Source organism: Rutidosis leptorrhynchoides, chromosome 3 (assembly GCF_046630445.1).
Source record: "Rutidosis leptorrhynchoides isolate AG116_Rl617_1_P2 chromosome 3, CSIRO_AGI_Rlap_v1, whole genome shotgun sequence".
Taxonomy (NCBI): Eukaryota; Viridiplantae; Streptophyta; class Magnoliopsida; order Asterales; family Asteraceae; genus Rutidosis; species Rutidosis leptorrhynchoides.
Genome location: NC_092335.1, coordinates 503,605,611 through 503,617,554, shown reverse-complemented (window position 1 = coordinate 503,617,554; position 11,944 = coordinate 503,605,611). Strand labels below are relative to the sequence as shown.

The window sequence follows — 11,944 nt, the reverse complement described above, 5'->3', positions numbered from 1 at the left end:
CATACCCATTTACAACGAGCCTCGCCCCATATTTGTCCACCTTCCCACGCTCATTCAAATTGATTTTATATACTCAATTAACTCCTATCAGTTTAGTCTCAGATCGTAGATCAACCAAATTTCACGTTTCATTTCTTTGAAGGGCCATGATCTCATTCTCCATTTCCTTTACCCATTATTCTTCCTTGCATGCATCTTCCCAATTTTTAGGATCATCTAATGAACTATACATTACATAGCCCACTTCGTCTTGCAATATATCTCTTCATCAGACAAGCATTGACCAGGTGTGTAATCTCTCATCCAAACTTGTTGTCTGCGAGGACGAGTGGATGATTCTGATTGAGCTTCTACTTCAACATTAGGAGCTGGTTTAGTATGTGTTGTAACAGTGGTATTAATAAGTTGAGTATCACTTTGATCCTCATGTACAATGTTGAACTTGGAACATCATGTATAGTGGTATTTTCTTCTTCTAGTTCTTGCATGCTGCTGTTTTCTTCATCCACTTGAAAATTTCCAATTCATGCCTCAGTCATATTCCGATCTCACTGTGCCTCCTCGTCAAAAACATCTCGACTTACAACAATCTTTTCCTCAACCGGATCATAAAAGCGATATGCCTTTGATTCAAAGCTAATCCCCAAGAATACACACTTGTGACTTCGTTAATCTAGTTTGGTGTCAACTGTGTGGGTATATGAATAAACCCACACATCCGAAAACTCTAAAGTGATTCTAAGGCAAAACTAGTTTGGTCTCACTTGTGACTTCAGTTCTTTTGATTTGTATTCTGTCAAACAACAAATCTAAGGCTAAACAACATGAACCACAGATAACCACTAATTACCATACATATATATTACATACACCCCACACAAACTAACCAAGAACAATATATATATATATATATATATATATATATATATATATATATATATATATATATATATATATATATATATATATATATATATATATATATGTGTGTGTGTGTGTGTGTGTGTGTGTGTGTGTGTGTGTGTGTGTGTGTGCGTGCGCGCACCAAGTGTTCGACGAAATGTATATATATCAAATATTGAAATAAAACTTGGAAAATTGGTTTCTAATTGTTAGCCATTATAGATGTTCTTCACTTGTCCAACTTGTTGTTTAGCAACTTTTATACCTACGATTGTAAGGATTTTCGATCATATCAAACAAAAAGCGAAAGTGGGTTTTATGGTGCGGTGTTAGGTGTCAAAGGGGTAAAAGGGTGTAATAACAGCCATATGTTGAATCTTAACTAAGATCGAGAGTGCAAGAAGCAAAAAAACTGTTGAACCGAACGAATTCTGAAAAATCGTCGTTAGGTGCGTGTTTTATTTGTTTGTGTGCGTGTAACTTTTAAAACAATAAGAGGCGCCTAAGTAAACGACCAACACGCACCATGCGTGTATATGGTTGGTTAGTGTTTGATGCGTTATCAACCGCTTATTTCTAGTTCACTGCTCGGTTACACGCATCACGCACCGACATGTACACATCATGGATGGTGCATGATGCGTGGTCAGGAGGCATATGTTGCAGTTTCAATTTTTTTAGGACATGTTAAGACATGGTATTTCTGAGCGTTAGATTCTTCTTCTTCTCTTTACTTACGCAAGTAGTCATCTCTTCTCCGTGCGGTTTTCTTTATAAGGATCGTGCCGGCATGGTACTCCGTTTCCAGCAGGTTCGTGAAGGTCCAGCAATTTTCAAGGGGATGTTGTACGTACCAATTTGGCAGTACTTAGGGTCCTCCGTACGACTTCTTAATGAGGGCATTTTTGACCAATTTCCAGTTGTTTTTTTTCTTATTAAAATTGACGTTTGGGCTTAAAATTTAAGAGGTCCAAATTCAGAAATCAGAACATATAAATTTACGGAGAAACATAAACCATCTTCACGTAAATTTAAAAACCCTAGAGTTCTCAATTGTCAAACAATCGTACGCGGTACGCTGCTAATAATTTTACGATTCAGTTGATCAAATCCTAGCTCTTCGTGCTGGTTTGCCTATCCAAAAGTTTTTTCTTCAATGCTCTAATTACGGGAGCAATGCTGATCGTGTTAATAATTGGCTTCGTAGTATTGTTACGGGTAAAGTTGAAGAACTCGATTTTAGGTTTTTTCATACATTCGATGATATGTTTTTCTGGGATTTGTTTAGAACTAATTCGCTTAAAGGCTCTGGTGTGTTAGTTAATCCTGAAGTTGAGATAACTTTTACATGTTTGAAGAAAATGAATCTTCAATGTATTGCAAATTTCGATATAAACTCGCTAACAAAATTGCTTACTTGGTGTCCTGTTTTAGAAGAGCTGTGTCTGGATAGGCTACGGTTAAATTACCAATCGCATTTGGTTCTGATATATTCACCATCGATAAGGAGATTAACGATTAAGGAGAGTGAATTTAAGGATGGGGTTTTAGTGATTAATGCTCCTAAACTTGAATACCTTTGCTTAATGTCTTGTTATTTCAGTAGGCACACTTTGGTGAATCCTACGTCTATCATTGAAGCTAACATATGCAACAGTTCTGTCTATGTTTATCAAATCTTAAGATTCGTCTCATCCACCACCAAAATACTGACGTTGACTCGTGAATCTTTATTGGTATGTTCAAGTTTGATTATCTATTAAAAATCTAATTCAATAAAGATAACCATCCAGGCATAGCCTGGGTGGCCACCAAGACTTCCAATGAAGCAAGAGGTCATGAGTTCGATTCCCTTCAAGGCAAATACCTTGGGGCGAGCTCCATTTAGTGACTGATTGACTAGAGGATGCTTTGCCTGGTAGCGGTGGAGGCCTGGCTTGCCGTTTACCTGGGGTTTACCAACTAGAGGGGAGCCATTATGGCTCGTCGCTAGGGGGGTTCCTCGTAAAAAAAAAAAAAAAAAAAAAAATTCAATAAAGATTTGCAGTTGATTGTTTTAGGTATAAATATAAATATTGTGCAATTAAGTTATGCTTCGCCGCTTCGAGATGATAATGTTTCATGTTGTGGTTTCGCAGGCTCTTGGTGGCATTCGGCCTTCAAACCTGACATGGGGCTTATGAAACTTTTTTGGTATGTTTAACAGTAATATAATCTTTTATCAAAAATCTAATCAAATTAAGACTTTCAGTCGATTGTTCTACTTTTAAATAATGTCTAGTGTTTTGCTTATGCAGGCCTTGGACTGGAATATGAATCTGCCCATGTTCCCTAACTTGGTTAAACTTGAAATTGATGGTGAATGGAATCCGTTGCTGGCTTTGTTAAACAATATGCCCAATCTTGAGTATCTTTCGTTTCCTAATGTAAGTTTATGCCTAATTACCTTGAGCATATTCACAAATTTTAACAACAACAAGAAGAAAAGTGACATTATGATTTTCATCATCAAATACATCACTTGTAGTTTTACCTTAATTATAATTATTATTATTATTATTAATTAATAATCTAATCTTGGAATCTCCTATAATAATTCTCAAAATGCACATGTGAACACTATTTTTTTGTATCAAATAATAATTTATTTAATATTTGACTATTTATTTGTTCATTGTTAGGGGCTTCTATCATTTATATCGAAATGGAACCCACTAAATGAGGAGGCACCTGCTTGTCTACGTTTTAAGTTAAAGGAAATTTTTATAGTTCCTAATTCAACAGTGGAAGAGTTTTCCGTATTAAGTTATCTACTGAAACATGCGAATATGTTGGAGAAATTGACAATGGGTGAAAAGTATTCTTTTTCGCGTGAGCAGTGGCTGAACATCCCTCGTGTATCAAAATCATGTCAGATTGAATTTGTTTGAACCTTTGGCTTGTGTATGTTTTTCAAACTTTTTTTGTTTCTTGAATCGAAAATGGCAAGACTTGCATATTTGATTCTTAAAACTCATGCCTATAAATTATTTTTGATTTATGTGAAGATGTGGCATAGTATTGACTGAGTTTCATGTTTTTGTGTATATTGGTTTGCATAAGTTTTCACAAGTATTTGTGATGTTTGTACACATGCATACAAAGTAGTTGGGTCACTACTGCTTAGAAGAGTATCAGAATCAAGAAACTTTCTTAGTTTAGTTTTTTTTTTTTTTTTTTTTTTTTTTTTTTTTTTTTTTTTTTTATATGTTTGCAACAGCTAGTAATATGTGCAGCATTTACTCTTTTATTTTTGATACCTTTTTGCAGCTGCTGTTTTTGAGCACAAATTGCTGTAAAATTGCAATAAAATTTCATTTGGAGTGCAACTAGGTAAACCAAATCAGGTTCTGTTAATATGGCTACTTATGAACTGAGACGTGAACGATTTTAGAGTTTAACAGATCAAAGACTATAATTTTCTAAAACATTGATAGTTTTCGGCAACAGAACATAAAAGTGCAGTTGATAAAATTACATTTTCTTATTGATATTAGTTTAGACTTTGGTAATCTTTATTTGTGGTATAGTGTATATAAGACATTCATTAATTTGGAAGTCTTAAAGTTACAGTTGATTAACTGTCATAATAGCTATTATGATTTGCCACTGGTCAAGACCCGCACATCATGATGTTGGTTGCCGCACACAGAAAACGGTGACCCAGTATGCGGTGTGCGTTATTCATTGACCGAGTAGTGACACATTCATGATCTGGTTGCGACCAGTTAATGACCAGAAATCTAAGTCACGACCCGGTCATTAATGGGTCATGATCGAGAGCCTTATCTTTTTTCAATAATTGACCAAACATAAAATTAAATTTAATTTTCAAGTTCAATCAAGTTTTAATTCTATTATGAATAAGGTGAATCGAACCCTATGACCGGGACCAAAGGTTCTCTTATGGACGAATGGAACTTTGGCCTAGTGGTATTGAGGTGACTCATTAACTTTAAAGTTGTGAGTTTGAGTCACATTCCCATAGTGGACTATATGTAACTTGATATGTGTTTGCCGCTTAAAAAAATTACACAAAAATAAAAGGTTCTGTTATGAAAGATATACATCACTACTATAAAAGGTTCTATATATGAAAGATATACAACCACAGGAGATGAACGCGTAGGTGGTTAAGTCCCTCTGAGTGATCCCAAACTGATGTCCAAAAAAAAAAAGTATATCTTTTCCATTCTTACTCCATCTTCTTGCAAATCCATACTATGCTTCTTTGCAATGTCCCACAGAGTTAATTTGCTGTTGACAACTATAGCAAGTTGACAATCCAACATTTTCATATGCACTAGAGTCAACCAATAATATAACAAATCAAGTTAGCACTTCTATATGATAGTTAACTTTAACTACAAGGTTATTCAAAATTATCTTATCAATGGATTCCACATGTTATTATAATTTTGTAGACAGTTGTATATATTAAAGTAATATTATTCCAACCTGAAAACTTCGAAGGCGATGTTAAGCACACTAAAGTTGATGGGATCAACGTCCATTTTTCTTTGTACAGACATACAAATGAGAATAGTAAAGCTGAACAAATAAGTGAGTTGCGAAAATAGAATATACTCCACAAAACTCTTATTTTGTTTCTTATTTGCCTATTTTCTTTATCTTGGACCGGCGAATATGTTGTTAATGTCGGAAGGTACCTGTGGATGTATAGAATAAAACATTAATAAAGATGCATGTCACCCAATCAGGCTTACATTGCGGGGACTATTATTAGCTAAGATACAAGTGATGGTAGTAAATTAACTTAATTCGTTAGAATTTTAACAGTTTGTTATAAATTTACTATATCCATGATGCATTCAACACACTATGCAAGAAACAAAGATCCATGAAATAAATAATAGCTAGCTAAAAAAGGTGTTGAACAGAGGAAGTTGAACTAAAAAAAAACCCTATGATGAAATCACGGTGGGAAAATTTGGAAACATTAGAATACTAGTTGGGCCTCAACAATCCATTTGAGAAAAAGAATTGGGTATCATATATGGCTTGAATTCAAAGAGGTCCAATTCAGAAGCATATAAATTCACGTAGAAACATAAACATCTTCTGATCTTAACATAAATTTCAAAACCCTGGAGTTCTTAATGGGCAAACATTCTGAGGCTGTTAATAACTCCGCCCACAAAACAATGGAGAAACAAAAAAAAGGAATTGATATAATAAGCCAATTACCTGATGAACTTCTTATAAAAATCCTATCTCTGCTTCCTGCTGCTGATGTTACTCGTTCACGCATTTTATCTAACAGGTGGAAGCACCTCTGGGCTTTTCTTCCTAATCTCCATATCGTTATCCCTCATTCTAAAGGACGGGCCAACAAATTGAATGATTCAGTTGATCAAATCCTTGCTCTTCGTTTGACCTTCCAAAAGTTCCTTCTTCAATGCTCTCATGGCAATGATGCTAATCATGTTAAAAATTGGCTTCGTATTGTCACTCAATGTAAAGTTGAAGAATTCGAGTTTAGGTCTGCTGTGTTACTCAAACCTGAAGTTGAGATACTTTTTCCATGTTTGAAGAAAATGAATCTTCAATGTATGGAATTTGTTGATGAAAATTTGCTGATGGATTTGATTTCACGGTGTCCTGTTTTAGAAGAATTGTGTTTGGATAAACTACGATTAACTTGTAAATCGCATATGGTTAAGATCTCTTCGCTATCTATGAGGAGATTAACAATTAAGGAGAGTGATTTTAAGAATCAGGAGTTAGTAATTGATATTCCTAAACTTGAATACCTTCACTTAAAGTCTTGTTATTTCAGAAGCTACACTTTGGTGAATCCAGCGTCTCTTGTTGAAGCTAAGATTTCCGATAGTTCTAACTATCTTATTCAACTCTTAAGATTCGTCTCATCCACCAAAATAATGACATTGACTCGTAAATCTTTATTGGTATGTTCAACAGTATAGCCATTTATCAAAAATCCAATTTAATTAAGATTTGCAGTTGATTGTTCTAGGTATAAATATTGTGCATTTAAGTTATGCTTCAGGATGATAATATCTAATGTTTTGGTTACTCAGGCTCTCGGTGGCCTTAATATAAACATGCACATGCACATGTTCCCTAACTTGGTTTTGGCAGGCTCTCGGTGGCATTCAGAATATAAACCTGCCCATGTTCCCTAACTTAGTTAAACTTGAAATTGTAGGGGAATGGAATCCATTGTTGAATTTGCTAAATAATATGCCCAATCTTGAGTGTCTTTCCTTTCCTAATGTAAGTTTATGGTTACCTAGTGAGGAGACAGATGAATATATTGATACTCTAATACTTTCTCTTAATTCTTTCTCAGTTTCTATTTGCTATACACTATTATGCCTATTTATAGACACAAGAGGGATAACTGGACGGATGGAAGACTAATCTAGAACCCTCTAATACTAAATACATAATCAAAGCTATAGAATGCATTCAAACAATAATAAAAAATAAGGAGTACTGTTCATGTATTCTAACACCTTGAACATATTCAGAGAATCTTAACAACAAGAATTTCTTGAAATCTCCTATAATAAGTAAGGAGTACTTTCAAAAAAAGTGACGTTAGATCATATATAATAGCCCGTCAGTTTGAGGCGTTAGATGAGGCCTAACCAACATGGCATAACTGACCGAAAACTGACGGAGCCTAACGGGGCATCAGTTTTGGGCGTCAGTTGGACTTGTGATGCAAAAACAAAAACTCGTCAGTTTTATGTCCACCCAATCAGTGTTTTTCCAGATTTAATTAATATATATTTGTTATTATTAATTTATTTTTTTTACCAAATTTTCGATCGGATTTTACCACATCACTCTACCTAATATTTGACACAAAAAACTGACATAACGGTAAAAAAATTGTCAGAAACTGACATTGCTATGTCATAGTCAGATTGCACTTTTTGGCCAAAAAGTGCACTAACTGCCCGTGACGTCATAGTCACCATTAGAAATGGTCTTATAATTTTCATAGGCAAATACATGACTGGTAGTTTTGCCTAAATTATTATCAATTAATCTAATTTTGGAATCTCCTATAATAAATCTCAAAATGCACATGTAAACACTGCCTTTTATTTCAATTATTATTACTATTAATTTGTAATTTATAGTTTATAATTTATAACAGTAATTTATATTTGACTACGAGTATTTATTTGTTCATTGTTAGGGGCTTCTATCATACATATCGGAATGGAACCCACCAAATGAGGATCAGGCACCTCCTTGTGTACGTTTTAAGTTAAAGGAAATTTTTATAGTTCCTAATTTAACATTGCAAGAGCGTGCTGTATTAAGTTATCTACTGAAACATGCAAATATTTTGGAGAAATTGACAGTCGGTGAAGATTATTCTTTTAATCATGAGCAGTGGTTCAACATGCAATGTATATCAAAATCTTGTCGGATTGAATTTGTTTGAACCTTTGCTTGCGTATGTTCTTCAATCCTTTTTGTTTCTTCATTTCGAAAATTGCAAAACTTGCATAATTTGTTCTTATAACTCATGCCTGTAAAAGATCTTTGATTTTCGTGAAGATGTGAGTTATTATTGACTTAGTTTCATGTTCTTTGTGTATATTGGTTTGTTGTGATGTCTGTATACATGTATATAATCACAGAATGTAAACCTTTTAATAGAAGTCAAACTTTTGTAAACCTTATACATGAGTAGAAAAGAGTTGCTTATTATTAACGGTGAACTTGCTCAACAAGTCACCACCGAGACTTAGGGAGCAAGAATATGTATTTGTATCTTTTATTTATTTCCTTATGTATTTATCTTGTAATTATTATAAATATTGAAATACAAAACCCAAAAGGGTGTGGGATTTAATTCTAATATGATATCAGCCTAATTGATCCTAACCCTAAATCCTCTACGGTTTCTTTTTCTTTTGCGTTTCTTTATCGTCGCCAATTGAACCTTTGTGTCAGCTACTCCAAATTAATACGAAATACTTGCTTGGTGGTTGTCTTTTGAGCCACCACAAGATATTATTTAATTTTCTATCACCGAGATCAATTTTTTCGCCATACGTAAGCTTCTGATCTCCACAACAGTAATTAATTAATTGATTTGATGTTCTACGTCTACACCAATTTTCAACACAATAAGTGATATAATTGATTATTTTGATTCCATAAAGTACCATATCATTCTTCCTCGGCTACACCATGTCGACGGCTTCTCCCCCTGATGGAACTCTCCCTCTCAATACCGTTTTACATATGTTAACAATCAAACTCACCTCTTCTAATTATCTTTTATGGAGGCACCAAATTTTTCCTCTTCTCAATTATCAAAAACTGCTCGGCTATGTTGATGGGTCGATATCCAAACCTTCTGCTTTTGATTCAGGTGATTCGACTACTACGGGTCCCGGATCCGACTCGGGTGCCTCCGGTTCTCAGGCCCTTGCTTTATGGCACGATTGTGATCAACGTGCCCTGTTAATTCTTCACGCCTCTCTTACTGAAGAATCTATGTCTGTTGTTGTCGGGTTTGACACGGCTCGAGAAGTCTGGGTAGCTCTTGAGAATGCTTATCGCCATGATTCTACAGATCGGGTTCATACGCTTCGTGATCAACTTAGGTCATTACAAAAAGGTACATCCTCTGTTGCTGATTTTGTGAAAAATTTTAAAGCTTTGTGTGATCAGTTATCTGCTATCTCTAAACCGGTTGATGAGCTTGATAAATTCCACTGGTTTCTTTGTGGTTTGGGACCCTCGTTTGAAACGTTTTCTACTATGCAGCGCACGATTAAACCTAGACCAAAACTACATGATCTTTTTGTTCAGGCCGAAAGTCACGAGCTTTTTATCACTACTATGCAACCTACGGTTCAAACCCAGGCTGCCTTTGCAGCCTCTACAGATCGTTCTTCTTCTTATTACTCACGTGGAAGGGGACGAGGTCGATCCAATAATTTTGCTAACCGTGGTCGTGGTCGTGGTCGCTTCAATTATCCACGACCACCACACTGTCAGTTATGCCGAACCAATGGCCATTATGCTTCTGCTTGTCCCGAATTACAATCTTATGCAGGTCGCACTCAATCCTTGGATGCTAATCTCGCACAGGCTTTTAACTCAACATGTCATGTTTCGAATGATTCTCCTGATTGGTATGTTGACTCCGGGGCTACGGCTCATATGTCGCCATCTACATCTCAATTAGATTCCTCTGCTCCTTATACAGGTAAAGAAAAGGTCACTATTGGAGATGGTTCTTCTTTGCCAATCTCTAATATTGGTTCCACTTCTCTTAATAATGGTATCAAGTTACTAGATGTTCTTGTTGTGCCTTTGCTTACTAAAAATTTACTTTCTATTAGTAAGTTAACTTCAGATAATCTGGTTGATATTTTATTTAATGATTCTGCTTTCCTTATTCAGAATCGTCACTCAAAGGAAGTTCTCGCAACCGGAAGACGTGATCATGGATTATATGTGCTTGAAAGAGGACAAAAGGCGTTTATTTCACATTTACATTCTAATTGTTTTACCGGTTCTTTTGAATTATGGCATAGTCGTTTAGGTCATGTTTCTTTTGATATTATTTCTTTATTAAATAAGGTAGGACGATTGTCGGTTTCATCCATCTTACCGAAACCTGGTTTATGTTCGTCTTGTCAATTGTCAAAGAGTAAACGTTTACCTTTTAATAATTGATATCGCATATTTTATACACGTTTTCCTTAGCGATATCGATCATAATTTAGTCCGTTTGGATACGATTTGGTGTTTATTTTGATAATATTAAGAATGTTCGAGTTTGAAGAGCTATTTGTAGAAGAGATGCGGTTTTTGAAGTTTTTGAGGCATTTTGTTGATCGGATGTTATTGTTAGTGCACCGAGGATTAAAACGTTAAGTATGTATTGGTTCATGAGGAGGTGAGTTAGTTAAAGCAAGTAAAAAGAGAAAAGTAAACACGAGAATCAGATTCAGTGCATTGTCGCAGCGCGGAGAATGAGGTCGCGGTGCGACATTTGGCTATTTTCCAGATCAGAAGTTGGGTTAAAAGGGGTTCCAGTTTGCGTGTTGTGTCGCGGCGCGACAGTTTTGGCCGCAGCGCGGAGATTGGTCGGTCCAGATTATTTTGGCAAGTATTTAAGGCCCGAAAAATACCCTAAATATTCATTCTTCCATCCAGAAGAATTGTAGCAGTTTTTGGGCGATTTTTGGTGATCTTTGGAGAACTCCAAGGTCATTCAATCACTTCAATCATTCCAGATTCAACCTTCAATCCGTTCATCATCCGTGATTGCTTATTTAATTAGGTTGATTTCTTTGTCATAAACAATGAATTCTTTCCTTAATTTATTTGTGATTTTTATTCTAGCCATGATTGTTGGCTAAGCTTTTAATGTTTGTCTAGATTGAATATTTGCATGTGTTTGGATGATACTTTAAAGTTTTATTGATTAATGCATGATAATTATGAGTTTTGATTAAGAACCATTCTTGTGGGTGTTGATTATTGTTACTAGGTTGATTAGTGAATCTTGTTTGAACAAAGGGAACCCTGTTTCAATTTAGTGATCTAATTTCCAATTGATTTTTCTTAACCGATTGGGTGCTTACTGGACCAAGGGGGTAAACCGGGTAACATTGATTGAACAAAATAGGGGTGAATTGTGTGGAGCGAACGCGTAACCAATTGAATCTTAATCTTATAATTAGCTAATTACTGTAGTGACCCGAACTTTTCCATGTTTATATATATTAATTGAGATTGATATTTACATGATTAAATGTTTTCAACATGTTAAGCAATCAAACTTGTTAAGACTTGATTAATTGAAATATGTTTCATATAGACAATTGACCACCCAAGTTGACCGGTGATTCACGAACGTTAAAACTTATAAAAACTATATGATGACATATATATGGATATATATATAGTTAACATGATACTATGATAAGTAAACATATCATTAAGTATATTAACAATGAACTACATATGT

At 35.0% G+C, this 11,944-nt stretch overlaps 1 protein-coding gene across 1 annotated transcript; it reads left to right on the top strand.

Annotated features, from left to right (window-relative positions):
* Positions 1–6,062: 6,062 nt before the first annotated feature.
* Positions 6,063–8,389, top strand: LOC139901816 (putative F-box/FBD/LRR-repeat protein At1g16940). Its single transcript, XM_071884490.1, has 3 exons — positions 6,063–6,872; positions 7,066–7,200; positions 8,138–8,389. Exons 1-3 carry the CDS (start codon positions 6,063–6,065, stop codon positions 8,387–8,389), a joined length of 1,197 nt encoding a protein of 398 aa, XP_071740591.1.
* Positions 8,390–11,944: the final 3,555 nt, after the last annotated feature.

Bases quoted from the DNA above. Each gene is read 5' to 3' on its own strand.
- LOC139901816 (XM_071884490.1), top strand. From the start codon at position 6,063: ATGGGCAAACATTCTGAGGCTGTTAATAACTCCGCCCACAAAACAATG. The intron at 6,873-7,065 runs GTATGTTCAACA...TGGTTTTGGCAG, and splicing joins TGACTCGTAAATCTTTATTG to GCTCTCGGTGGCATTCAGAA. The intron at 7,201-8,137 runs GTAAGTTTATGG...GTTCATTGTTAG, and splicing joins AGTGTCTTTCCTTTCCTAAT to GGGCTTCTATCATACATATC.